Source organism: Mustela lutreola, chromosome 17 (genome assembly GCF_030435805.1).
Source record: "Mustela lutreola isolate mMusLut2 chromosome 17, mMusLut2.pri, whole genome shotgun sequence".
In the NCBI taxonomy this organism is placed as follows: domain Eukaryota; kingdom Metazoa; phylum Chordata; class Mammalia; order Carnivora; family Mustelidae; genus Mustela; species Mustela lutreola.
The window spans coordinates 7,842,633-7,870,547 of NC_081306.1; the positions used below are offsets into that span (position 1 = coordinate 7,842,633).

Consider the following 27,915-nt stretch of genomic DNA (forward strand, 5'->3'; position numbering starts at 1 on the left):
GATGCTCTTATGTGGAGGGCCGTTGGGGTAAATGGGATTAGGACCTCTTTGGGAGGCCCATCTGTTCTGTCCCTACCTGAAGGCCTTGGCGCCGGGATTTGGAGGAAGCTGGTTCAGTGAAGCATCTGTCCTGTGGGGGTGGAGGTACATGGCCTGGGGTAGGTGGGTCAGATGGAGGCCAGGAAATCCTCTTACCCTGCCAGGTACCTGGGCCTCCCTCCCCAGCAGGAGCTGAGCAGCAAACCCTGGTGAGTCAGCGTGCCTGGGAATTAGAATTGCCAGTCTGTGAGCATGTGGGGTTTGTGTAAGTTTGGGCCTTTTGTTTCTTTTAGCACTGTAGTCTTTAGAAACACAAATCTGGAAACCAGACCTTCCACATGGTATAGTCCTTTTTGTTTTGAGATACTTCAGCTCGAACAGTTGCTTTCCTTGTATGCTGGTCTTCCAAGAATTAACCCCTTGCCTTTTAAATTTTAATAGGTTGTGGTTAAGGTTTATTCCCTATACTGTTAAAGCATAAAAAGACAAGAAAACATACTTCGATCTGTCTTTCCACACCAAAAAACCCTTTCAGGTTTCAGTGGTTTTTGTGTGTGTCTTTCTTTTTTTTTTTTTTAAGTCTAAGTGAAATTGCAGATCTTTAGAGGGCATGTATGGGCATGTCTCTCTGTCATTCCTTCTTTTTGAGGGCGAAGAATAGGATACACCCTGATAACCATGAGTTTCCGATAAGTTATAAGAATGATTTTGGTCGTCATTTTAAACTGCTACACTCAGAATTTACCCATAGGATTCCTTTTGAAGATAACCCCAAATTTATCCAGGCACCATTTGGAGGAAATGAAAGCTCTTTAACTAAAGTTGAAAGGTCCATCCTCTATAAAAAGCATCCTCTGCCCCACTGCCTGTCTCCTAAAGGCTTTGAATTTGGATCATGAAGGGCCATGAATGCTTCTTCCTAGAGCTGGAGAGGCATGGGACTGACCTTGATTTTGGTGCCCGTTAACCTACTGTACTTTTGGCTCCTGGTCTAAAGTTCATTAACATTGTGAGTTTGGCCGCTGCAGGTAGACTTTTCCTACTAAGTTGTCGCTGGATCTTCTCGCGAGTGGTTGAAGTTAAGAAGAGCCCTGGGGCGCCTGGGTGGCTCAGTGGGTTAAGTGACTGCCTTCGGTTCAGGTCATGATCCCAAGGTCCTGGGATCGAGCCCCCGCATCGTGCTCTCTGCTCAGCAGGGAGCCTGCTTCCCCCTCTTTCTATGCCTGCCTCTCTGCCTACTTGTGATCTCTCCCTCTCTCTGTTAAAAAAAAAAAAAAAAAAAAAGAGTCCTGAGAAGACAGAGTTAGCAGAGATATCACCTCACCCCTGGCCAGGAAATCTCTAGCAATTCTTTTAGAAACACTTTTAAATAGCATAGGTAATAAATAAACCACCATGATGAGTTTGTAATATATCAGTGCAGATTTCTTTTTTTATCTAGCAATTACTCTACCATTTAGAGACATTTGGATTAATCAGCCCCTCTTTTAAGGTGGAGACACTCCCTTGGAGGACCAAGTTTGCAGCCTTGTAGGACCTTGCTGTTTAGTGTGGCCTTGGCTTGTACTCTTCATGCAGCCTCCCAGAGGACCCGGTAGGGGGAGAATAAGACACGGGAGGCCCGGGAACTGTGGCTGGTGTTTGGCTCCTCTGGGTGGGCAGAGGAAGGGTGGAGAAAGGGCATTTCACCTACCGTGGGGGGAGCCCGAGAAAGGAATCGGAAGAGATCAGAGACAAATTTTAGTTTGCTGTGGGGCTAGGACCCTGCTTGTAGTCCTGACGCTACAAATCCTTTCCCTCCTCTTTGGGCCCTTTTCTCCCTACTCATCCTACTTAAAAAGAAACTCGGAGGGTTTTGACATGAGAGACTAGAAGATGAACTTTTTATTTACACCTTCTGGCTTAACCCAGGACCAAATAGCTTTCTTCTGGCAAGTTGGCAAGACAGATTTCCTCTGGAATATTTCTGGCAAAACCGTAGTCTTCCTTGATGCATTCTGCACATGAATCAACTCTTTGTAGCCTATGTTACCTTAAGAATTTTAGGGATTTTCTTATTGGTTCTCCATACGTGTCCTAGCCCTGCATTTCCAGTGTGAAGGTCTGGAGCTTGCAGGGGGGTGGGGGGGGATGGCGAAGAACTCTGGGTCTCTCCCCTGGTTCAGGCTTGGCTCACGGACATAGAATGGTGCCCCAGGCTGCAGTCCCTGCAGGGGAAGGGAATGGAGTTTGCGAATGCCCGTCTCCCTGTCCAGTGGTAACTGCTTTGTATTTTTTTTCTAGGTTGGCTGGCTCCTCTGGCTGATGGCATGTTGAGGCACATGGGCCAGTGGCAGCGAGGGCATCTGATCCAGAGGGGGCCACTCTAGGGGCCAGGCCATCAGCACCATGGGCCAGTGTGTCACCAAGTGCAAGAATCCCTCATCCACCCTGGGCAGCAAGAACGGAGACCGTGACCCTGGCAGCAAGTCACACAGCAGGCGGAGCGCAGGCCACCGCGAGGAACAGCCGCCAGCCTGTGGCAAGCCAGGTGGGGATATCCTTGTCAATGGGACCAAGAAGGCAGAGGCTGCCACCGAGCCCTGCCAGTTGCCAACGTCCTCTGGAGATGCTGGAAGGGAGCCCAAGTCCAATGCCGAGGAGTCTTCCCTGCAGAGGCTGGAAGAATTGTTCAGGCGCTACAAGGACGAGCGGGAGGATGCAATTTTGGAGGAAGGCATGGAGCGCTTTTGCAATGACTTATGTGTTGACCCCACGGAATTTCGAGTGCTGCTCTTGGCTTGGAAGTTCCAGGCCGCTACCATGTGCAAATTCACCAGGTTAGTCACAAAAACTTCATGTCACCAGGTGAGCCGAGGAGGACAAGTGCACTTTTGGGCAGCGGGGCCCAGCTGGGGGAGAACGGGGTTGGCTGCTTAGGCTTTGGGGTAAGTCGTTCTTTTTTTTGACCCGTTTCTCTAAAGCTGGTGCAGCCCCAGAGGAACAGGCAGGGACCATCTTTGCCTGAGGTTAAGGAGTAGCCCATGTGACGCCCTGGGCCCCACACTGCTGCCCAGCCCCGCTGCCCTTTTGGGACCTTTAATCTTTCTTCCACCGTTTGGCTTGTTCATTCCCTCACTCCCTCACCCACTGGATATTTATTGTACACCTCTCGTGTGCCAGGCACTGTGAATGCCGGGCTGGGGAGCGCCTTTGGGGAGCCGCCTCCATCAGTGCACTGAGCTCCTTGCCCCTTCTGGCTCTGGACGCATGGCCCTCGGCCGGCGTCTGTGTCAGCCAGGACAGTTGGCCTCGGTGAGCACAGTAGTTGTGCACATTGCTGTGGTCACGTGTCCCTGTAGAGGTGGTTTGTGGGGAGGGAGTGGCAAGGTCACCCAGCGTATGATTTGCAGAGCACTGGGTTATAAATAAGAATTGACTTTGAGCCCTGCCCCCCAAGGTAGGTTGCCCGGCAGACTTCGGATGCCTTGTGTCTTCAGCTGAAACAGCAGTCTCTGAGATGATCATCAGTGAGAGACCAGGTTGTAACCTGAAAGTATTATGTAGATGTTAAAAATACATATGCAGTTTTCGTTTTTTAATAACAGAACTTTGATCTCTGGAGCAGAGTTAGGCAGGTTTATCCAGAATCTTTGGCTCTAAAGATCTCTCTTGGCAGTCACCAAAAACATTCCAAAAACAAGCAACCATAGAGAATCAAAAGGAAAGCAGGAAGACTCCCCCGCCTGAGAGGGGAGTCTGCAGCTTAATCACTGTTGCAGAATAGGAGATAGGGCATCGAGCGGCGGACTGGGGTTTCGCTTTGAAAGGATGAATAAGTGAATGAACCAAACACCGTCAGCTGCCTACCATGTGCCAGACACGGTTAGAAGCAGTTGACACATATTTTTAGTCCTCACCAAAACCCTATGAAGTAAGGTGGTATTCTCACCATTTGACAGATGACGAAATAGGACTAATTAGTGGAGGAGTTGGAATTCAAAGCCGGGTCATCCAGCCTCCAAGCCATGCTCTTACTTTGCTAAGTTGCTTCTCAGCAGATGCTACTGTTTATAAACATTAATTGTGCCCCCTCCTTCCTGTTGCAGGAAGGAGTTTTTTGATGGCTGCAAAGCAATAAGTGCAGACAGCATTGATGGGATCTGTGCACGGTTCCCTAGCCTCTTAACGGAAGCCAAACAAGAGGATAAATTTAAGGATCTCTACCGGTTTACATTTCAGTTCGGTCTGGACTCTGAAGAAGGGCAGCGGTCACTGCATCGGGAAATAGCCATTGCCCTGTGGAAACTAGTCTTTACCCAGAACAATCCTCCAGTATTGGACCAGTGGCTAAACTTCCTAACTGAGAACCCCTCGGGGATCAAGGGCATCTCCCGGGACACCTGGAACATGTTCCTTAACTTCACTCAGGTGATTGGTCCTGACCTCAGCAACTACAGCGAAGACGAGGCCTGGCCAAGTCTCTTCGATACCTTTGTGGAGTGGGAAATGGAGCGAAGGAAAAGAGAAGGGGAAGGGAGAGGTGCACTCAGCTCAGGGCCCGAGGGCTTGCGTCCCGGGGAGCAGACTTAGTGGCTCTATCCCAGGAGCAGCAGCAGCAGCAAGGATCTGCCTGCTGCTCTGCAGCCAATCGAGGGATTGGACCTTTCTGGAAATTACTGAAGATCCAGATATTTTCTACTTTACACCTTTCTCTGCCTTGTATCTGAAAGGGCTCTAAAATGCTGTATCATGTTTTAGGCACTTTCTTCACTTTTTGGTTATTTTGGTTATTTCTTTTGGGGGGTGTTCCCCAAAATATTTGAACCTGGCTACATGTTGTGTATTTTTTTTTTTTTTTTGAAGCCTTCAGATAGGATAAGCCTGCCATTTCTTGCACAAATTAGATTTCTTTGTGGGGGAGGGTATAGAGCAGGGAGGGGGAAATGGGACGGTTAGGTTGAATTAACATTACAAGATGATACAGTGCCAGATCTCAGTTTTGCATATTCTGTTTTTCAGGGCAGGTCTGTACTGTGTGTAGTGCTGTTTACATGATTGAATTTAGGTTGTAATAATTATTTTAAAAGATTTACACAGAATTGAATAGCAGTGTTAACTGTTAACCATATTGCATTAATTCCCAGGCAATTTAAAGCTCTTGGAGAGCCAAGGCCAGCCAAGAGCATTTGTAGTCTGGTGACAACCCCCTTTTAAGCTAATTTATCCGAAACCCTTATTTTCTTCACTTCTTGCTCATTCCTTCTTTGACCTATTGCATTTCATGTTGAGTTTATCCATCAACATGCTGCACCTGTCAGTCAAGTGAGCAGGTTTTTTTTTTTTTTTTTTAGAACACATAGTACTGAGAACCACTTAAGCATTGAATGCAGAGAAAGCAGTGCTACCTCAGTTTTGCTGGAAGTAGACTTTGATAGTTTTCTTTTTTCGATGAATTTTCTGTATTTTCATGTTGTAAGTGAAAATACCTTTTTTTTTTTTTTTTTTTTTTTTTTTTTTTTTTTTTTTTTCATTTGCCTTGGAGCCAAAGTTTCTGTTCCTGGTGGTCGGAAAACTGTGCCTGCCGGCCAACTGACTTGAAGGAAAACTGTGGTATGGAGCTCTGCTTGAATTTTTTTTTTTTTTTTTTTTTAAAGTTTTTTTGAGTAACATCAGCTTACTTGTCTGGCAAGTGCAGATGCCTGGGGCTGGCCTGAACTCTGCCAAACAAATACAGAAGTGTATTTAATAGTTAAACGTGTGCCCTTTCCCTTCTTGCTGCACCCACGTTGTCACTTAACCCCCAGGAGTTATTTATTATCTTCTTTGTTAATGTCAGGCTCATTTGGGGTAATGTGATGACTGTTTAGGTTTACATGACCCTTCTCTCCTTCCCCTACCCCCAAATATGTATATATACATATATAAGATATGTATATATTTTACCTATATAAAATATATATATACACATATATGTATCTATATTCCTTTGTTTCTTTGCCTGCTAAAACTGGCCATAAAAGAGGGAGCTGCCTTCAATATATAATGCATAAGAAGAGTGCCAGGGAACATCATAAATGGAGGTTTTTGAATCTGAATTTGGACCATCCTCACTAAAGAGAGGATGAATTTTCTCAGCCTTTTCCTCACAAGAGGGAGGCCCAGTTGCCCAGACTCCTCCACGTGCTTGCTCCATAAGGCCAGCTTTGGCCAAACTGCCACACAGGAGCTGACTCTGGTCCTACCTGGTTTCAGTAGAGGGTCCTCTTGTTATTTTTCCATTAAAAAAACATGTCCTCAAAAAACTGTACTGGAAAGGTGGGTGGCAGGAACTTGTACAGTTCAGCTCCCAACACTTGGGAACAGATTGAAAAGGGAATCTTTTAAATAAAAACTTACAAAATATTTATACTTTTGAGGTAATGAGAGTTTGTCTATTAAACATTTGGAGTTTCTTCCCTAACTGCTTCCATCTGCCTCCTAGGTATATGTTTCTCAGCCTGGGCAGGAATTGCTTATTTTGAATTCCTTTATTAGGAAGCTTATGGCTCTAGGCTCCCATCTTTCCAAAGACGATTACTTAGGGAGTTTATGCAGTCGATGTTTTTCCAAGATTGACATTGACATAGGAAATGGTTGGTTTGATTTCTTTTTCTTTTTTTTTTTTTTTTTGAAGATCCTAAACCTGGCAGTTGCCCCCTCTAGAGGGGCAGAAGGGAAACTTTTAAAATCAGCCACAGCAAGTTAGCAGTACTGCTGGAAAGCTGAAGAGGTTCCCAGTCCAGATATCTGGCTTTGTTCTAGCCTGACACAAGTTCCTTATATAAATAGAGTTTCTTTTTTTTTTTTTTTTTTAATATTTTATTTATTTATTTGATACAGAGAGAGAGATCACAAGTAGGCAGAGAACCAGGCAGAGAGAGAGAGGGGAAGCAGGCTCCCTGCTGAGCAGAGAGCCCGATGCGGGGCTCAATCCCAGAATCCTGAGATCATGACCTGAGCCGAAGGCAGAGGCTTAACCCACTGAGCCACCCAGGTGCCCCATAAATGGAGTTTCTAGGGGCCCCAGCAGGTTCTGTGGGCTCAACTGTAGTCAGGGTCCCCAGACTGAAGTCTTAAAGATACTATACTGCCTTCTCATCTAGCCAGTCCTGCAACCCCCAGTTTTTCTTGCTTGTAGACTGGGTAGAGGTTGAAAAAGGGAAAAGGCAGGCTGCATCTAGTCAGGTTAAGGTTCTCTTCTTAGATTACAAGGGTATACGGAGAGAAGTGCACAAAAGGGCTTGGCACCGAGGGTCCTGAGGACTCTGGAGGAACTGGATTCCTTCCCCGGCCTACAAGGTGGCATTCCATCCATGCATTAGGTGTGCTAGAGTGGGTGGATTTTGTTAACTGTTCAGCCTCCCCATCCCCCACAAAAAGAGCCATTAAATTATTTTTGGTTATATTTTAATGATCTGTTACAGAAATGTAGTTGAGAAACCAGAAGAGGGAGCAGTTAGGGAAGGACTTACAGGTTCTATCCAGGTTGGCATTCCTGATGCAATGGTTTCCAAGCTTCTGTAGTGGCTGGGGCCAATGTCTGACTTGACCACAGGAAAAGCAGTTTTTTTTTCAAAGGGATTGAAGGTGGGGTTTGTGTAGGGTTTTGTAGTCACACTATCGAGAAATGAAAGGCCCCTATTCCTTTTAACCTAGAAATAGGTTTGCTGTTTAATGAATGAGCCGTAATTGTGCAGAAGATGCCAGATGCATGCCCCTCAGGTAAGCCAGCGCGCTCTTCACTTTAACAGTGTAACATCAGGGTGGTGTGAAGAGGGGCAGGATGTGGACGCCATTTTGAAAATAGCAAATTACCTGAAGGTGACTCTAAGAAATTGAATATGGATTGGGAAATCCTTGGATTTTGGCAAATGGCTTTGAGTTTATGATGTTTTAGGGATTAGAAAGCTGTATGAGATGAAGTGTTGCTTCATTGAAATGCTTTTCCCCCATTCCTGCCATATTTGAATGTATCATTAACCCGATCCCTGTAATGACACTTTGCTATGCTTTAGCTGGATGCCTCAATAGTTTCCCTTATCTGTGCCAGTTGTGGTCCAAGTTGTGCCAGTTGGGTCCAAGACCCCCTATCTAGTCTTCTGGTAAGAAAAATTAGAGCTGGGTAAGGATCCAAATTTAACCCAAGCCCAGAGGCCCAAAGTAATCCAACTGGAAATGTCATGTACAAGGCAGTGTTTTCAATATTAAACTTCCCTAAGGAAGGCACAAACTAGCCTTCTTGGAAAGGAAGAAGGGATTAAGCCACAGAGTATTTATTAGTTCATCGTTGATACTGTTCTGATCTCCCAGAGACTCGTGCCAAAATTCAGTCCTCAGTGCTGGAACCTGCAGGGTGTGGAACTCCATAGTTCATGTGACGGCCTCAAATGCTAAACTATGCCAAACTGCATTAAACAACGGTGGGAAGTTACGGGGATAAGGACTTGGGTCTAAAAGTTTGAAAACCAAAACATCTATATTTAGGACTGGTTTGCCACATTTAAAAAGAAGTCTTGAGTGTAGGGAAGCCCAATTATACCATTACAAAGGCTGGAGAGAAGCTGCTGCTAGGTTTGTTTCAGCTGCCTGCTTTGCTGTTTTTCTTGTGTCTCTTAATGTTTGCTTAGTGATACTTGAACATCTTGGTAACTGACAAAGGTCTTCCCTTGGAGGGACTTGAAAAATACTGGTAACTGACAAAGGTCTTCCTTTGCTGGGACTCTAGCAGTAACTTGTTTAAGCAGCTGAAAGGACTATTAAAGTTATTAACGTGTGTTAATTGGGTCTCATTTGAGGACCTATCTTATTGATCCTCCTCCTCCATAATCTGTTGCTGAATCCTAGAGTGGGTTCCCACCTACCCCCTTTCAAAAGAGTTTATTATTTCTATGGTTAGCTGTAATTATAGCATACATCCAGTTTAACCTGGACTGGGGGCTGGGTTTTAATGAGGATCTGGAGGTGTTTTTCCTTGTTGAGAGTTATGCTTGAGCAGTGGTTGCAGAAGCCAAGATGATTCAAATAGCTTTGAGTAACCATCAAGTTCTGCTTCTGATTCAGGTGCTGGGGCCCCACATCCTCCCTACTCCTCTTGGAAACTAAGCCTGCTTTCATAGATACCTTCTTCCACCACCTACCTTCCCTTTTTACTATTTACTATGACATACTCTTGGATATTGCCAAAGGAAGCCATTCAGCAGATGCTGTGTCTCTCCCCACCCCCACCCCTTTTATTCCTGGATAAGTGTCTTCCCTCTGACTCTGGTCCTCAGCCCTGAGTCTGTAAATTGTTCTTACCTGTTGCACTAATGAATATGATTCTAGGTTTCCAAGGGGGGGGGGGGGGACTTAAAACAATAGGCAAATGGGACTTGGATGAATTGGTCCTACAGATACCCTGCCTTAACTGAGGTGATGAGTCTGCTACTCATGTGACCCTCCACCTTTGTGGATTCCTCTTGGTTTGTGACCAGTGTGTCTGTTTCTTGAGGATGTACAAACTTGTTGGCAAAGGTCAATACTTTTGTTTGTATTCTCTGCACAGTTGCACTCTCCAAATGGCCCCTTGAATATTTTTATTAACTTGTTACACACACTTCTGTCTTTGTCTACATTTTTCTTTTGATGTTTTTATTTGGAAAGTTACCTGCTGTTGGATTTAATAAATTTGTTTACTTGACTATTGACAATTCTGAGAGAAAAATACCCCCACAAAAAACCAAACCAGTGACTTTATTCTGGGGCGAGATTTACCCATCGGGAGCCTCTTCCAACATGATACTGGATAGCAGTTCCTTTGCTTTGGAAAATAATCCAGATGGTACAGGATCCTCAGACTTTAAACATGGATGTTGACTTCCCACTTACCAGCTTAATGGCCTTTGGGGTCCTGATACTCGTAGGCAAAAAGCAAATGAGTCCTCAGAGGGCCACTACCTAAATAGTCTTATGGTAGCAACTGATGTGGATTCCCATGAGGAACAAAAAGTGAATTTGAGCACTGTGCTAATGGATGGCTCCTACATCTATCAGGCTGGCAGTGATTAAGGCAAAGGAGACAAGCTGAAACTGTCAAGTGCCACTGCTGTGTGACCTTTGGCAAGTTAGTGAAATTCCAAGTTTCCTTATACTCATCTGTAAAATCAAGAGAATTCCATCAGAGGGTTAGGATTTAAGTCTTTAAAAAGCACCTAAATCACGTAAGTTTAAGGTTTCCTAAAGGATACCAGGTGAGTAATGCAAGGAATCCAGAGAGGAAGAGATGGGGGTTGGCATGGTAACAGGACCTTTCAGGTCACTGCCCCTCCTGGGGGCTGAATTTCTCTCTGTGCCAAATTGGGGGTGGAGTTGGGGGATGGGGGTTGCTTCGACTAACACGGTCCCCGATGGCTCTATTTGGCTCTTACATCCTAGAAGTCTGATGATGGTAGACCAGTTATGACCCGTAGCTTCCTTTCATTGTATTTTCTGTCTTGTTATTGTTTGTATTCAGGAAAGCTATTGGCCAGCCATCTTACTCACTTCTTTGATGGAGGCCCTAATGACCTTCCCAAAGATTTCCAGCCTCATGTTGGTACCTCCTAAAAATAAGTAAGTACAGTGGTGGGACTAGATGTGCTTTTATTTTTCCTTTCAGTTGGAAAGGACTTGGGAGTCATGGCTACATACTTTAGCTAGGGAGAAGGTTAAAAAAGGTTTCCTCAATGAACTGGGTTTTTTTTCCTTTTCTCTGATTACCAGGGTTAGCATCAGATGGAGGCTGGAGGGAAATGGGGTGGGGGTGGAGGGAGGTTACCTTTTTTCCCTCACTTAAAAGGTCTGTCTCCAAAACAGGTACTTGTTCCCCAGTTGGCTCTTGGGCTTGTGTCTTCTGGTCTAGGGCCTTTCTGACTTGAGCCCAGCCAGGGCTTTAACCAATAGAGTTTTGGGGAATTAGAAAGTGAAAGATACTGATTTGGGTTCTTATATAGAGCCTGGAGTTATTCAAGGTGTTAACATGGTGTTGTACAGATTATATATGGCTAAAATCCAATTTCTGATTAGATGAGGGGCAAGCAATGTCTTCACACCAGAAATGAACTTAACTGCATGTAGAATGGACTTTTTCTATCAAAAAAAGTTTAAGAAGGTAGTCCTGAGGGTCCAGAGAAGTTCAGAAGAGTTACCTTCTGAACTTTACCTTCTTTTTCCTCAAATTCAGTTGCCAAAAGCGCATGGCTGGGTTGGCTCTGGAAGTCCCATTTTAGCTCTGGCTTGTGACCTAGTTAGTCTTGGGGAAGCAGAGGTAAGAGCCAGCCTAACCTTTCCATTTCCTCTCCTTTGTTGTGACTTTTTCAGGAGGCCCTGTCTTACGAAAGCCATGACACTCTTCTCTGGGCTTAATGTTCTTCCTATGTAATGTTCCAACCTTGATTCTCTTGCCTTAGGGGTGCTGAAAAAGTCCTACTAGAATATGGCAGCAATGCAATCAAGAGCAAGGCGTCTGACTAGTGTTTTATAATCCATGCTGATGGAGACTCTCCATGGCCCTGTGTTTTATGTGGGGTGGTGCTGCCGAACTTGCTAGTATATTAAAATAAAGAGCTACAAAATGGTATGGTACCTAGTGTAAGACAAGACAGAAGAAAACACTCGGGCTCTTATATACATGGACTTACATAGTAAAGGACAAATTCTCCTTGACTGGGTAAGTAAAGATAGATAAACAGGTAAAAATATAAATACTTGGGGGAGAAGTTGCTGTATGCCAAAATGAATTCGAGTAGGAATAAAGGTGTAAGTGTAAAAATTACATTATTTAAAAAAAACATAGGGGTGCCTGGGTGGCTTGCCCAGTTAAGCATGCCACTTGATCTTAGCTCAGGTCTCCTTCGCATAGTTGTGAGTTCAAGCCCCTTGCTGGGCTCCATGCTGGGCATACAGCCTACTTAAAAAACAAGCTCCACCCCCCCTACCCTGCAAAACCATATATACTTGCCAGTGGCTATTAAATTGATCTTGGGATCAGTCAAGACTTTCTAAGTATAAGAGCAAATAGAAGAAATCACAAGACTTCTAAAACTACCTTAAAATAAAAAACTAGAAAACATATTTGCAGTAATCAACAGATGGACACTATACTTAATCCAGAAGGAAACCTTAAAACAGTTGGCCAAAAAGCTTCTGAAAAAAATACATGCCAATCTATAGGATATTCAAATAAATAGAAATTTTAAAAAACTTTCTATTACATAAATAGATTTAACTTAGCAAATTAGCAAAGATTTGGAACATGTCCATGCTAGCTAACACAGTAAAAAACTTCTGTGAAGTTAGAACAACCTTAAGTGTTCATACGCTTTAGCTCAATTTCACTTCTAGGAATTTTTCCTTGACAAATATTTATCAAGGATAAATATTTATCGAGGATATTATGCAAGGATATAATTGGGGGCAACTTCACTGTCAACAACAGGGGACTATTTTAGAAATTATGGCACACAACATGTTGGAATATTATGCAGCTATTAAAAACTGCTTTTGAATGATGTAAAAAGAAAGAAGACTGAAATAGTGGCAGTTGTTGACCCTGAGTGGTAGCATTAGAAGCAATTTTACCTTTTCTGGGTTTTTAAAGTTTCCATTGATTGGTTTTCTTTATAATAGGGAAGAAGTTATTTACAAAAGGGGGGGAAAAGGAAATGAAAACAAACATGGCTGATTGACCTAAACCATTCCATTATGGGCAAGGAGGTCAGAAAACTGGAGTAATATGTTCAAAGCTTCAATGAGGAGTTGTGCAAAAACCCTTGGGAATTGCTTTTCTCCCCCAAATGAGCTGCTTCTCTAGCAGCTGCCTTGGCTGCCTAGAAGGGTGTGGGAGGAAAATGCACAAACGCACTTATGAATGGAATGTGTATTTTGCAAGAGGCCAAGTTGGCAGCTTTGGCTTCCAAAAGGTGGGAGCATCAGCTGAAAGAACAGTGTGTGCAGACTGAGGCCTCAGAGACCTTATGGTTGGGCCCATCTCTGTAGAGTTCTGGACTTGGGGGCCCACTGGGAAACCTCCCATCTAGGAGAAGGAAATGGCCTTGACTATTCCTAGGAGTAAAGGTGTTCTTGGCACATGGAGCCTAAATTTGTTGTGTGATCCTGCACTTGGAAGATGCTCCGCAGTAAATGTCACTTACTGAACACTTAATGTGGGTTTTTCCCTAATTTAATCATCGTAACAACCTCATGGAGTCGGTACTAATGTCCCCATTTTATAAGTGAGGTAACAAGGCTCAGAGAGGGAAAGTCACATAGCCCACTATTCTGTAATTTTTCCACAAGCTGGATCTTTGAATTTTCACAGTAATCCTTAAAAATATACTTTTTTTCTCATTTTATAAGCTGTGAAAATATACTCAGATGAGAGTAAGTGGCTTACCCAGAAGCAGAGCTGAAGTGCCAGCCCATATTCAAAGGCAGATCTTATTTTGTCTCCGGACTGGAGTCTCAAGAAGTAAACAGCAGCTAAGCTCTTAGAGCGTTGGAGCTCAGCTGGGGGTAGGAAAAGAATCCAGCAACAATGTCAGTTTCAAGATAATGTCAGGGCCTTCACTGTATGTATACCTGGGCAACTTTCCACTTTACAAGGGAGCTTCAAGTTGCAGTGTCTTGATCCTAAATCAAGCTCTTCAGTTCTGGCTCCTGGTTCCCAGCTTTTATATAGGGCTGTCTCCTATAGAAGTTAAATGATTAAACACTGCCTCAAATGCCCAATCTTGAAAAATTAATTTTTAAGTATTCTAGTTATAAAAGCAATATATGGTGATTTAAAACCAAAACAGCCAAAAACAATTTGGTAACACAATTTGCCAAAACAATTTGGTAATTTTCCAGCCCTACCACATTTGACAGACAGCCTTCCAGGTTTTGTTCCAAGCCTATGCATATCTTTTTCTACTATTCTATAACCCTCTATATTTCCTACAACATATACTGGGAATGTATAATCACATCTTCACAACAATGCTATGAGGTATGTACCATTACTGTTCCAACCACAGAAATGTTATGTACAAGTTCACACAATATGCAGGAAAGCTAGGATTCAGCATCTGTCTGTATCCAGAGGTCAACTGCCACTTCTTGCAGATCTCTTTTTACTAGAAATTTTATTTATACGCACATAATTTTTTTAAAATGGCCAACAAGAATTTGGTTGTGCTCACCCTGTAGTAGCTCCTCTATGTATGTTTGTGTGCGACTGTACTATAGTATGTTACTACAGAAGTGGAATTGCTGGATCCCAATGTATGGAGTAATTTACAAGGGTTTTTGGTATACGTACTGTATCTGGATTAGTTCATCTTTTCCAGAGGGCAGATAAATCTGTTTTGGAGTTGTGTGTACCTGTACCCATATCTTTCCCAACACAGAATGTTAATATTTTGAAAGTTGATAAAAAAGCAGAGCAGTAGCTTTCGCTGAAATTGAAGCTTTCAGTTCTAAGGGGGAGATCTGATAGGGTGGAGGCACCTACTGGTGAAAGGTGACATTGCAATCTCACTCAAGGGAAGGAAGCACCCCTACAAACGGAACCGAGAGGGTGCTTCCACTGTTGGTAAAAAGCAGTCTTCCACTCTCCTGTGTCTGTGCAGCTGCCAGATTTTCATTTCAGCCTTTCTCCCTTCAATTTTATAAGAGCTGTTAATGAGAAAAGTTTGCCTTACAGAAATCTGCTTCATAGATAACCTGATAATGGCTGGTTTTTCTCCACAGCAAAGTCCCTCCTTCTTAGTTTCCTTACCTACATATACCATTTAATAGGAGTGTTACCATGGAATGAGCACCTACTACAGATGTGTAAGTCCACTGACACAAAGCACAAACTGGTTTCCTTCTCACCCTGTCTTAAGATGAGAATGCTCAAATTTTAGGCATTTATTGAAAATTTATACATGCCATATAAATGGACCGAACTTCTTAAGTGGTACACCATTTCCACAAAAGCTGTGTGCTGGATAGAGAGGCTGCAGCCTGACCACATTCTCTGCCACTGCCCGTGAGGGCTAATGGCACATGGAAAATGATGGGCAGACTCATGAACACATGTTTGGCATGGTGCTTTCTTCTTCATCTTTTATTCCCATCAGTCCTAGGCCAGAGAATGATCCGTGAGTGCTGCAAACAAATGGGGTGAAGATAGGTCACTAATCCACAGGGTTTAAAAGAATGGTTACAAACTCATAGGTAAGAGGTGGTAAGTTTTTTTGGGTATGTGTATGGGGTGGGGCACAGGCAGGTAAGGCAGTTGAACAAAAGCTGCCAACTGAAAATGGCTCAATGGAAAGAACACTGACAAGTCCTAGAGTCCTGGAATCAAGTCAGCTCTGCCATTTAACAGATGGGAGGCATATCTCAATCTAGGGTGAATGACCTCAAAGTGGGCTTTCATTTTTTCAACTAAAAAACTATTAAATACGTAAGTTACTATCTCATGGGGCTTTTGTGAGGACTATCTAATAATAGCTAAAATATACAGATCATTTCCTTATGCTTTCTTCATATATCATACAGATCATTCACCAGGTACCAGGCTTTATTTTATAAAGTACTTTATGTGCATTCTCATTTAATCCTTCAAAACAGCTTATGTACCTAAACTAGGTACTGATGCAGGTCTAATTGTTCTGTCCACTTTTTAAAAAGAATCAAGCTCTTGATTGTTCAACAAGCTGAGTGACAGAACCAGGTAATAAAGGCAATCTACCATCAAGAGTCCTTCTAAGCCATGTATGTTGTAAAACACTTGGTCCAGTGGCTAGAATGCAGACATCATCCAGTACATGTTCATCTACCCACTCATTCCAGAATTGCCTATCTTTATGCTTTAGGATTTAACAGGAATTTTTCTTTTAAAGAAAAGATTTTCCAGTTGAAAGGGTTTGGAACTCACTGCTATTCCAAATCTCTTATTTTACCAAAGGGAAATTGAGACCCACAGAGGGAAAGTGGCTTGGCCTGTTGTCAGAGAAGGTATGTGATAGCGCTGGGACTGGCAGAAGGCAGGACCATGCTCCTGAAACGTGGGAAGGGTCATAATCTGGTCTGGGCCTTGCCCTAGACCTTCTTTGACTGTTTTTATTCAAGTGGGGGATTAGGCAGCTGCTTTTTGTCCTGCAGAGGCTATAGGATCTAAGGCCTCTGGCTTAAAACTGGGATGAACTATCTCCCTGAGGGGCTAATAAGTATTATTAATTAATTAATTAATTAATTAAATGGAAGAGCATATGTATGTGTAAAAGGGATAATGGATATATAATACCCAAGAATAAAGAGAGGATTCCTTAAGTCCTCATTTATGTGCTGGAATGTCAACCAAAAGGCCTTTCTCTCAGCTGAAGTCTAGAGGCCAGAATCCTGAAGGGACAACCCTTTAGTCCTTACCTCTTGGTTCCTGGCAGCAAGATGAGGCAGAGTGTGCCTGGGCCCAGGCTGTGGTAGAGCTTCCCTATCTTCCGGCCCCAGCGCCAGGCTGCTATCTTTGGGTGGTCCATCTTCAGAGCCTAGGATCAAAGGCAGATGTTGACACTCAGCTGGAGTATCCTCTGCTCACCTTTGGAGGGGCTGCAACTTTCTTCAAGTTCTAGGACCTTGGGGTCCCAGAAAAGGCTCTGTTTAAATTCTCTATCTGCAGCTAAAGCCCATACTTCAGGGTTCCCTGTCCACCCCACCATCTCCAGGTCTTCGATCAGTTTAGGAGTACAACTGTTGTTCTTTCCTCCATTATGGATTGGGTCTTCCAGGGCCCTGACACAGAGGAACCACGTCACTAATGGCCCCTGTCATTAAGTATCTTTGTGACCTGGGCAAATCCCTCAACTAGTTCTGGCGTCTATTTCTCACCTATTAAGTGTGGGAGATGAGACGAGAACAGGGTTTCCCAAACTTCAGCCATTGACCTTCTACCTTTACCCTTTTACTTGTGTATCCTAATATTTTTCTTTAAATTTTCTGCCTTCATCTCACTAAGATAGATCTGTGAAGTCATCAGTTCAATGTGATTGTTATACAAGTGTTAGAACAAGATCTTGGCATAAGTAGGGGGAAGGGTCCATCTATGACCACTAAAAATCATCTTGTGTATGTACTATACTTTGGGAAACCCTAGATTACTAAAGACTTGCCCAGCTCTTTAACCTCCTATGTTAGCCCCTCAAAGTCCCTTGGAGAGCCATCTGGAGGATTAAAAGCCTAACTGTAGCAAGTATGGAGTGGGCAAAAGCATGAGCTCTTAGAGAAAGAAAAATGTGTCCAAAGGCTGGGAAGCTAGAGAGTGAAATAAAACTAGTGCCAGGGGAGGGAAAAAAAAGATTCAAAGGCTTAAGTGTCACTTGAACTGGACTCTCCTAGCTTCCATAAACACGAGAAGGCCAACCAATGCCAAGAGCTAGCAAACCAAGACCGCTACCTCTGACCCCAGGATACACTCACTCACTCACCTGTAAGGCCTGCTGCTCAGAGGGGGGAGGTATGACACGAACCCCTGGGGGCCTTCTTGATTCAGGAGGCAAGCCCCTGAGCCAAGCATGGAGATGCCTGGGGGTTAGGGCATGTCGGCCTTTCAGCTTCCAGTCCTTGCCTTTGAGAATGTCGAGGGCCCTCTGGGCACTGCCAAAAGTTTTGAATTCTGAAAGCAAGAATAGTCCTGTTATTAAGGGCCACAAAGCCTGGTTACCATCCAGGGCAAAGGGAGGGCAGAATCAGCTGTTAATGTGATCTAGCATCCCAGGTGGGGCTATTTAGTGAACACTTCCTTTCTCTGACCTCATGTTATCACCATCCCTAATCTCCTTCCCCAAGGTCATATTCCATAGCATAGACTTACTCAGGAAACAGTATCTTTTTTGCTTTCCACTTTTAAGATCTTTAGGCAGGATGACCGCTTCCAAGCCAAGGAAGAGGTTGGACTGTTGCAGTAAGTGTTCTTTGAAGGTTTCGCTCACTCCAGACAGGTATATTGTACCTCGGTTCTCAGAATCTTGTTCTAGCTCATTCACAAGAGTGTTAGAATCAAGGGTGAGCTCTGTCACAGGCCTCTGCACCTAACCAAGAAAGATGGCATTAGTGATACAAAGTCACCACTTGGGTGCCTTGGTGGCACAGTTCATTAAGCCTCTAACTCTTGGTTTTGGCTCAGGTCATGATTTTAGGGTAGTGAGATCAGAGCCCTGCACTGGGCTCCACGCTCAATGTGGAGTCCGCCTGGGACTCTTACCCTCACCCTCTGCTCCTCCCTGCCTGCTCTCTCAACTAATAAATCTTAAGAAAAGTCACCATTTCAAACTTTAGGCCTATTATATACTAGCAAGAAACTTAATTCTGTAGTTTCTTTATCTGTATAAGGAGGCATGATAAATGCCTCAGAGGACTACAGTAGAGACTTAATTACATAAATACAAATGTTTTTGTGTAAACATACTCTCTCCCTTTCCTCCCTGCACAAAGACCCTGCAATGGAAATAAGTTCCCTGACTTCTACCCCAATGAAGCTGTTGATCTGCCTAAGAAACTTCAGAACACCATCTGATCCCTTTGAAAGCTAAAGGAAAGGGCAGCTACAGAAAAACACCCAGAATAAACCATCCAGGGTCTAAGGTAGTGTTAAAAAAACACAAGGAGGGGGCGCCTGGGTGGCTCAGTGGTTAAGCCGCTGCCTTCGGCTCAGGTCATGATCTCAGGGTCCTGGGATCGAGTCCCGCATCGGGCTCTCTGCTCGGCAGGGAGCCTGCTTCCTCCTCTCTCTCTCTGCCTGCCTCTCTACCTACTTGTGATTTCTCTCTGTCAAATAAATAAATAAAATCTTTAAAAACAAAACAAAACAAAACAAAAAAAACACGAGGACCCCAATTTAGCCCCAGGCTGAGTCTGACAAAAATGAAAGCAGTCATGTTTTAGGTCACTGCTAGAAGAATGCTGCGCTTGACCGAAGACTTCCCAACACAAAATCATCTGCTCAGGCCTCTTGAGGGCTTTTCTCTAAGCTTTTATATACTAGGGCAGTATAAATAAAGGCAAAAGGGTGATGCTTTTTGCTTTCTCTGGCCACTCTACCTTGATGCAGGCACCTTCTACCAGAATGCCATCCAAGGATTCTATGGCCAGCTGGGCAGCTTCCAGGACTTCATATTGTATACAGAGATGTGGCTGCAGGAGGAAAAAAAACAAAACAAAAAAACAAACCCAAGATTTTCTTATCTCTGCTTTCTGGGCTCAAACTGCTAGAGAAGGGACTGGGAAAGGGCCCTGAACTAGTGGCCAAAGCCACCAAAATGAATTTCTCTTTGCTGTGCTGGGCTAGACAGCAACTGTAGATCAACTTTAAGTAGAATCACCAAAGTTCAAGAACTGATTTTTCAGCCAATAAATAACCTTTGTTAATTAAAGGTGGTACGGGCAAAGCACTAATAAATGTTTACTAACCACCTTTTCATATTATTTATTACGAACCACTGAAGACATCACTGCAAGTCATTTAGATTCTCATTTGTCTCGTTAGCCTATAGGCTTGGGGAGGTTAAGTGCTTCCATTGGATAGGCTCTATCTTCAAACTAACTGCTTTTCTGCTTAATGATGTGATGTGCAGCATCATCATGGGGACAAAAGTGCTCCTACAGAAAAGCTTCATGGTACCAGATTTGGCAAGTTTCCTGAATGTGACACCAAAAGCAAAGGTGACCTAAGTAAGATAGATTGGACTTAGAATTAAAAAGTGCATCAAAGGATACTCTCAACAGTGTCAAAAAGCAACCTTATGAATGGGTGAAATTTTTCAAGTCACATAGTGAAGATTTCCTATCTAAAATACATAAACTAAAACTCAACAACAAAAAATCAAATAACCCAATTAAAAATAGGCAAAGGACTTGAATAGATATTTCTCCAAAGAAGACATTCAGTGGCCAATAAGCATATAAAAAGATGCTCAGTATCACTAATCATAGGGAGATGCAAATCAAAACCATGAGCTACTACTTCACATCCATTAGGATGGCTAGTATTGAAAGAAGGAAGAAGAATGACAAAATGTCAGCTGAAATATAGAGAAATTGGAACCCCTGGCACTGCAGGTGGGAATGTAAAGTTGTGTAGCCACTGTGGAAAACAGTATGGCAGTTCCTGAAAATATACATAGAATTATCATTTAACCCAGCAATTGTACTTTGGGTATACACCCACAAGAACTGCCCAGACATTCCAATGGATATCTATACATCTATATTCACAGCAGCATTACTCAGAATAGTGAAAAAGTGGAAACCATCTAAATGTTCATCAACAGATGTGTGGATAAACAAAACGTAGTACATCCCCACACAATGGAATATTCTATCTGTCCTTGAAAAGAAATGATATTCTGACACATGCTACAGCATGATGAACCTTGAAGACATTCTGCTAAGTGAAATAAGCCAGACACAAAAGGTGCTGTATGATTGATTCCATTTATAGGATGTATAATAGAGTAGTGAAATTCATAAAACCAGAAAGCACAAGAGTGCTTACCACACCTGGTGGGCAGGGACCGAAGAGTTACTGCTTACGGGGTACAGAGTTTCAGTTTGGGATGTTGGGAATGTTCTGCATACATTCCAGGACCCCCAGCAGATAACTTGGAACCACAGAGAGTACTGAACCCTATAAATACTGTCTTTTCATATATATAAGTTAATCTAAAAATTAGGCACAGTAAGAGATTAAAACAGTAACAATAATATACTGTAATTAAGTCATGTGAATGTGGTCTATCTCAAAATATTCCACTGTACTTACCCTTCTTGTGATGATGTGAGATGATAAAATGCCTGTCTGATAAGATGCAGTGAGGCAAGTGACATACATAGGCATTGTGAGGTAGTGTTAGGCTACTGCTGACCTGATGGTATGTCAGAAAGATCATCAACTGCTTCTGGACTGTGGGTAACTGAAACCGTGGATAAGTGGGTACTACTATACTTAGTAACAGAACTGTATATTTAAAAAATTAAAAAGGCAAATTATATATATATATATATATATATATATATATATTTTACCCCAAAAAGAGAAAAAAACCCCAAGACTTAAAGCAGGTAGTTATGGTCCCCTGACATATACTTCCCAACCCTTAGGTCCATCTTAGCAGGGAATCTTCTTCTATTTTTAGGTATGAGAGACATTAATAAAAGATTTGGAGAAAGCACATTTTAAACATCTAGGATTTTGTACTTCGATCACTTTGCAAGATGGCAGATTCCTAATTCTCAAAAGAATCAGAGAATCTGGCAATACTGGGTACACTTTATAGTGAGTCAAGAACTGTGTTATCAAACAGCAGGACTCATATTCCAGCTGGTGACAGTCAAGCTCACATCACTAATATTTGTTATGTGAATGGCCCCAGGAGGCATCTGAATTTCCAACACTAATCTAGAGGTGAAAATCCAAGTTTTCTCATTTCATTACCTGATGGGTTTCAAGAACAAGAGTCATGGACCGGACTGGGCCAAAGCTCTTAAACAGCCTTTTCAGAGCCCTGAGGTTGCAATTTTTGCTAAATGGCCCAGCATAAACAGTCGACATCTCTGTCCACTTGATCCTCATCTATAAGAAAAACCGAATACAGTGAGGAGGTAAATGTGGTAAGAGAATTAAGTCAAATCTAAAGAAAGCAGTCAAACCATGGAATAATTCTGCTTTAAGGAATTTCTCAACACAAACACTTGCTGAATATACAAAAAATTTGTATACAGGGATTTCACAACTGCATTATTTGGAATAGCAAAAATTTATAAAGCACCAATAATGAAAATAATAGGTATATCATAGAGTGGAAATACTATATAGCCATTAAAAACATAGGAAATTAAATCGTGACTGACATGAAAAGATATACACAATACACTGCTGAATGAAAAAGTTGCCAAATAGTATACATAGTTTGATTCCCATTTTTTAAAAAAATATTTTCTAAAATATTAATAAATACATTAAAAAATCTGGAGAAATATAGAGCCAACTTATCAGAGTATGCATTACTTTCTGTAATGCAGGGAGATTATAACTCATTAAATAAATCATTTAGCACAACTCATTTACTTACCCTCTTGTTCATTTCCTCAGTGAGGTTGGGTGAAAAGGGTTCAAAAGAGAACTGGACAATGCTGAAGGGAAATAGGGGAATTTCCACTCGGGCCTGCTCAAGAACCTGCAGAGAACAGGAAAGCCAAAATGAGGCAGATACCTAGTGGCTCCTGGAGGTGAGCCACAATAATGTAAGTAAGGATGCCTTTTTACCCATAGCAAAAAGCAATATGGGGCTGACTTTAAGGTTTGGAAGAAAATGGTGACACCGTGTATCCTCCTAGAAAACAGGAGAGTCAGTAAAATGATGTAAAACCCATGCCTTTAGCATTACTAGGAAAAAAGTCTAAAAGAACCTTCAAAATACCTCTAAGAAATAAGCTGAATTTCAGCAGAACTCCCAACATTTTACACTGTTAAAGCCTGTTAGTAAAGACAAGAAGAGGCTTCAAGGACTCTGGGAAGAAATCAAGACACATGGAAGACTTAGATGAAGCACAAACGAAATTACCCCCCAGAAAGAAAAAGTACAACTAAATGCCAAGATAACGGACACTGGTCACAACTTTAATATTGCACAAGCACAGCCTCAGAGAAGTGTTTTTGGGGAAGAATAAGGTATAAAGAGAAGAGATCCTGCAGGGAAGGGAAAGAAGGAGACGACACCTCTCCCCCATCCAACCGTGCACAGTGCAACCGAGAAGAAACCTCTCACACTGCTGATTGTCCCTTGGACAGAGCAGTGTGGACTCGTATTCAACAATTTGGCTTGTGTTGAGGCTGCCTCAGAGACTAGTTTCTGTCTCACTTGACTCAAAGCACTGATGGTACTGGAAGCATTGTTTGGAAACTCCTGAAAAGGAGTAATGTCGGTTAATAAAGAGACCAGAATACTAGTTTGTAAGAACTCTAGAGCCCAGCTGAGAAGCAACAGCACCAAGACCAACAAAAAACCCCAAGGAATTCCAGAAAAAGGGAAAGGAAAATATGCAGAGTTTTGTATGCCCACCTATGTTCCTCCCCTATCCTTCCTACACTCCCTCTGGAAGGAAACAAAAGAGGGGGAGTCCGCCTCCAATATTATGGCTAGTCTGGGGTTGCCTGAGAGACTAGTTTCTGTCTCAACTAGAGCACAAATGGGATAGGCAGCCTTGTTTGGAAGCCACTGAAAACAAATGCAATCATCATAGCACAATAGAGCTGCATTCCATAGGCAGATACCCAAGGGAGCAAGAGATTATGAGCACTGAGAAGAAAAAGAAAAGCTCCTTAGGGAATCTAAAAGTATACAGGCAGGCTCAGAGAATATATATCCTCAAACTGGCTTCAGAGGTCCTGGAACCTCTAGCTGGGCTAATCAGTGAAAGTCTTCCATTCCATGATGCCAGATCTTAACGATGGGAGAGGTAGTTGTCTGTGTGTTTTTGGTTTTTTTCCCCAAATGATTAGGTCTCAATAAAAAAGATTTTAAGGCATGCAAAGAAATAGGGGAAAATGGCCGAAAACAAAGTAACAGTCCAGAAATCAAACAGAATGAACTACAAGAGAACAAAGACAAAGGAATGAGGAAAATGCTGAACAAAAATAGAGTATCAACAAAGAGTAAGTATAAAGAATGAAACAAACTAATTCTGGAGCAGGAAAACATAATAACAATTGAAAAATTCACCAAAGGGGTTCAACATCAGATTTGATCAGGTAGAAGAAAGAATCAGCATTACAAATATAGATCATTTGAATCATGGATCAGAGTAAAAAGAAAAAAGAATGAGGAATGTAAGTAGATCCCAAGATGGGACAATGTCAAGACCAACATACATGTAATGGGATCGAGGAAGAAGACAGAAAGGGTCAAAGAGCTTATGTGAAGTAATAATGGCCAAAAACTTCCCAAATCTGAGGAAAGAAATGAACACAGAAATTCAAGCTCAAAGAACTCCAACCAGGATAACTCCAATAAATCTAAAGAAGCCCACGCAAAGACACATTATAATCAGGCTGTCAAAAGTCAAAATCAAGTAGCGAATCTTAAGAGCATCAAGAGAAAAGCAACTCATTACATATTAGGGAACTTCCTTCAGTGGACTTCTCAGCAGAAATCTTACAGGTCATCAGAGTGACATGATAGATTCAAAGCATTAAAGGGGGAAAAAAAAATCAAGAATACTGTAGCCAGCAGAACTCTGCTTCAAAAATGAAGAAGAGGGGCGCCTGGGTTGCTCAGTCCTTAAGTGTCTACCTTCAGCTCAGGTCATGATCCCAGGGTCCTGGGATCGAGCCATGCATTGGGATTGGTGCTCAGTGGGAAGCCTGCTTCTCCCTCTCCCACTCGCCCTGTTTGTGTTCCCTCTCTTACTATCTATCTGTGTCAAATAAATAAATAACTAAAAAATTTTAAGGAGAAATTGAGATTTTCCCAGATTAAAAAAAAACTGACAAAATTCATTACAACTAGACCTACTCTGCAAGAAATGGTAAGGGAGTCCTTCTAGATGAAAAAACATTAGACAGCAACATGAAGCCACATGAAAACAGTTTCCAGTAAAGATGAACATGTGAACCAATACAGCAACATCTATGAAGGTAATTTTGGTGTATAAATTCACTTTTAATTCTTATTCAAAATTTAAATGACTCATGAATAACTATATTCCTATGTTAATGAATATACAATGTATATAGATGTGGCTAAATAATTATTAAATGAATATTTACTTATTCACTTTCACAATCTAATTTACTAATAACTTTTCTCTTATTTTTTTTTAGTATAGCTGACACACAATGTTACATTAATTTCAGGTATACAACATAGTGATTCAACATCTCTGTATGTTGTGCTATGCTCACTACAAGTGTAGCTACAATCTCTCACCATATAATGGTATTACAAGATCATTCACTGTATTTCCTATGCTGTACCTTTATATAAAAAGGCAATTTAACAAAGGGGGGAGTGGAGCTTATAAAAGTACAGTTTCTGAAACAAAAAGTTCATCAAAACACACAATCAGCACAGTGAAAAGGCAACCTATGGAATACGAAAATGTTTCCAAATTGTTTATCTGCTAGGGAATTAAAATCCAGAATATATTAAGAATATAGACTATATATGTAAATATATAAAGAACTCCTAAAACTAACAGCAAAAAAACCCAGTTCAAAAATGGAATTGAATAGACATTTCTTAGAAAATTATATACAAATAGCTAACAAATCCAAGAAAAAAAAAAGAGGTTCAACATCACTAATTACCAGATGACAATGAGATATCAACTCACACCTTTGGGTTAAGATGGTTACTATCAAAAAAGAAGAGAGAAAAGTAAAAGTGTTGGCAGAGACTTGGAAAAGCTGGAACTCTTATTATGCATTGTTGGTAGGAGTATAAAATCCTGCAACCACTATGGTGAACACTATAGTAGCTTCTCAAAAAATTAAAATCCCTTTAAAAAATAACTATTAGTTGCACCTGTGGGGGGTAGTTGGCTGAGCGACTCTTAGATTCAGCTCAGGTCATGATCTCAGGGTCTTGAGATGGAGCCCTACATCAGGCTCCTCACTCAGCATAGAGCCTGCTTAAGACTCTCTCCTTCCTCTTCCTCTACCCCTCCAACCCCAAATACATAAATCTTAAAAAAAAAAAAACTTAAAATCTTAAAACTTTCAAATCTTAAAAAAAGCAACATAATAACATGTGAAATAAAATGAATGATGGCAAAAACAGCACCAAGGCTAGGAGGGGAATAATGCAAATATAGTTGTAAAGTTCCTATATGTGAAATGCTATATTATTATTAAGGTAATTACGGTACTAAGGTAAACTATGATAAGTTAAAGATAGATTATAAATCTTAACACAACCACTAAGATAACATAACAAAGAATCACAGTTAATACACTTCCAGAGGAGATAAAATAATAAAAAAAACCTCATTAACTCAAAAATATGGGAAAAAAAAAATAAGAGATGGGACAGATATCACAGTAAGATAAGAGACTTAAACCTAACATCATCAAATAATCATATTAAATGCAAATACTCTAAATACTCCACCTAAAAGGCAACAATTGTTGAATTGAATAAAAAAGCAAAGCCTGACTGGTCACTATAAGAAACCCATTTTATTTTTTAAATTTTTTCAAGAAACCCACTTTAAAATAAAAATAAATATAGCAGGTCAACAATAAACAAAAAGAAGCAGAAGGGCTATATTAATACCAAAGGAGAAGTCACAATAGTCAGCTAAGCATCTGCCTTCAACTTTGGTCACGACCCTGACACCCTGGGATCAAGTCCCACATGGAGCTCCCGCTCAGTGGGTAGTCTGCTTCTTCCTCTCCCTCTCCCCCTAGGTTGTTCTCTCACTTGCTCACTCTCACAAACGAATAAAATCTTAAAAAAAAAAAAAAAAAAGAATAGAAAATGTTTCCAGGGATAAAGACCTATTTTAATGATAAAGGGGCCAATGCATCAGGAAAACATAATGTATAATGTTTATGTATCTAATAGGAAAGCTTCATTATACATAAAGCAAAAATTAATGAAACTCTAAGCACAAACAAATCTAAGAACAAAACAATAAATTTAAAAGATTCAAGTAATTCAAAGTACTTAAGTACATTCTTGGACAATAGGGAATTTAAGAAATCAGGAATAGATCTCAGGAAAATCCCTAATTATTTGGAAAATAAATAGCACTCTTCTAAAAAAAACATGAGCCAAAGAAGAAATCAAAAGGAAAATTAAAAAGAATTCTGAACTGAATGAAAATGAACACACTTTTTAAGTATTTATTTAAACTTATCAATCTTTCTAAGATGAAGTTAAAGTAGAACTCAGATGGAAATTTACGGCTCTAGAATACCTGTAATAAAAAAGAATGACCTCAGTTAACACTATTGTGGATGCATTAGCCAAAGCATTTAGAAAAAAAATAATTAGGGACATGGGAACTGGAAAAAGAGAAATACAACTATGGTACATAAGCACACTGGAATACCATGGAACTATAATAAAGAATAAAGAAAATCCTTAATAAAATGGTATGATAATGATTTCCAGATATATTGTTAAGGGGAAAAAGCCACTGCAAAAGAGCTTATATAGTATGTTAACCTCTGTGCAATAAAGAAAGAGAAATAAAAAATCATATATATATGCTTTTCTTTACCAAAAAGGCAAATGAAGGATAAAGCAGGGAGTGGGAAGGAATGGGTAAAAGAGATGTATGACGGAACTGCATTTCTCTTAGTTTACAGAGTTTTGGTAGTTTTGCCTTTGGAAGCACATTATTGTTCTACAGATCCCAAAAATAAATCAACAAAGATAGAAGAGAAGGAAAAAACCTAAAACTGAAAGCAAAATGAAACAAATGAACCCAACTATATTTTCAATATAAAACACAGCTAATCTGAAGGGGAGGAAAAAACCAATCCAAGTAACTTATAAATGAAATCTTCATATACCTAATACTCATTTGTAGATGGGGTGGGCGATAAAGAGGAGAGTGAACTGTAAACCAAATTCTTAACTACAGTGATTTGGGTGCATCAATTCTAAAAGCATTTTGGATATAGTTTAGGTTGCACCAAATGAGTAAATGTTGTTGTGAGCCAGGGTTCCCACACTGGATAAAGAAAGTTACAAATAGAGAATGAGGAAAAGCAAGGAAGAACCTTATATGAAAAGGCTGAAATAAGAGGTATTTGTAGAGACACATGATTTCTAAAACATGTATATGTGTGTATATTTATGTGTG

At 41.4% G+C, this 27,915-nt stretch overlaps 2 protein-coding genes and 1 long non-coding RNA gene across 7 annotated transcripts in view; 2 read left to right on the forward strand and 1 right to left on the reverse strand.

The window, feature by feature from the left end:
* The window catches only part of DCUN1D3 (defective in cullin neddylation 1 domain containing 3), a 34,987-nt gene extending 29,618 nt beyond the window's left edge, over window positions 1-5,369 (forward strand). For all 5 annotated transcript variants that reach the window (XM_059155754.1, XM_059155753.1, XM_059155752.1 and 2 more), the window contains exons 2-3: window positions 2,323-2,858; window positions 4,128-5,369. In XM_059155754.1, coding sequence (XP_059011737.1) covers window positions 2,428-2,858; window positions 4,128-4,611 — 915 coding nt within the window. In that variant the 5' untranslated portion in view covers window positions 2,323-2,427 and the 3' untranslated portion in view covers window positions 4,612-5,369. The remainder of the gene's footprint in view (window positions 1-2,322; window positions 2,859-4,127) is intronic.
* A 158-nt stretch (window positions 5,370-5,527) lies between these two features.
* Window positions 5,528-18,365, forward strand: LOC131820171 (uncharacterized). Its single transcript, XR_009349495.1, has 2 exons — window positions 5,528-10,650; window positions 11,487-18,365. It is a non-coding gene; the product is annotated as an uncharacterized LOC131820171 (long non-coding RNA).
* The window catches only part of REXO5 (RNA exonuclease 5), a 35,898-nt gene continuing 22,902 nt past the window's right edge, over window positions 14,920-27,915 (reverse strand). Inside the window, exons 13-19 of the mRNA XM_059155738.1 lie at window positions 22,173-22,277; window positions 21,536-21,673; window positions 19,144-19,236; window positions 17,918-18,134; window positions 17,532-17,719; window positions 16,477-16,595; window positions 14,920-15,210 (exon numbers count right to left, since the gene is read on the reverse strand). Of these exons, the coding sequence (XP_059011721.1) occupies window positions 15,129-15,210; window positions 16,477-16,595; window positions 17,532-17,719; window positions 17,918-18,134; window positions 19,144-19,236; window positions 21,536-21,673; window positions 22,173-22,277 (942 nt within the window). The 3' untranslated portion in view covers window positions 14,920-15,128. The remainder of the gene's footprint in view (window positions 15,211-16,476; window positions 16,596-17,531; window positions 17,720-17,917; window positions 18,135-19,143; window positions 19,237-21,535; window positions 21,674-22,172; window positions 22,278-27,915) is intronic.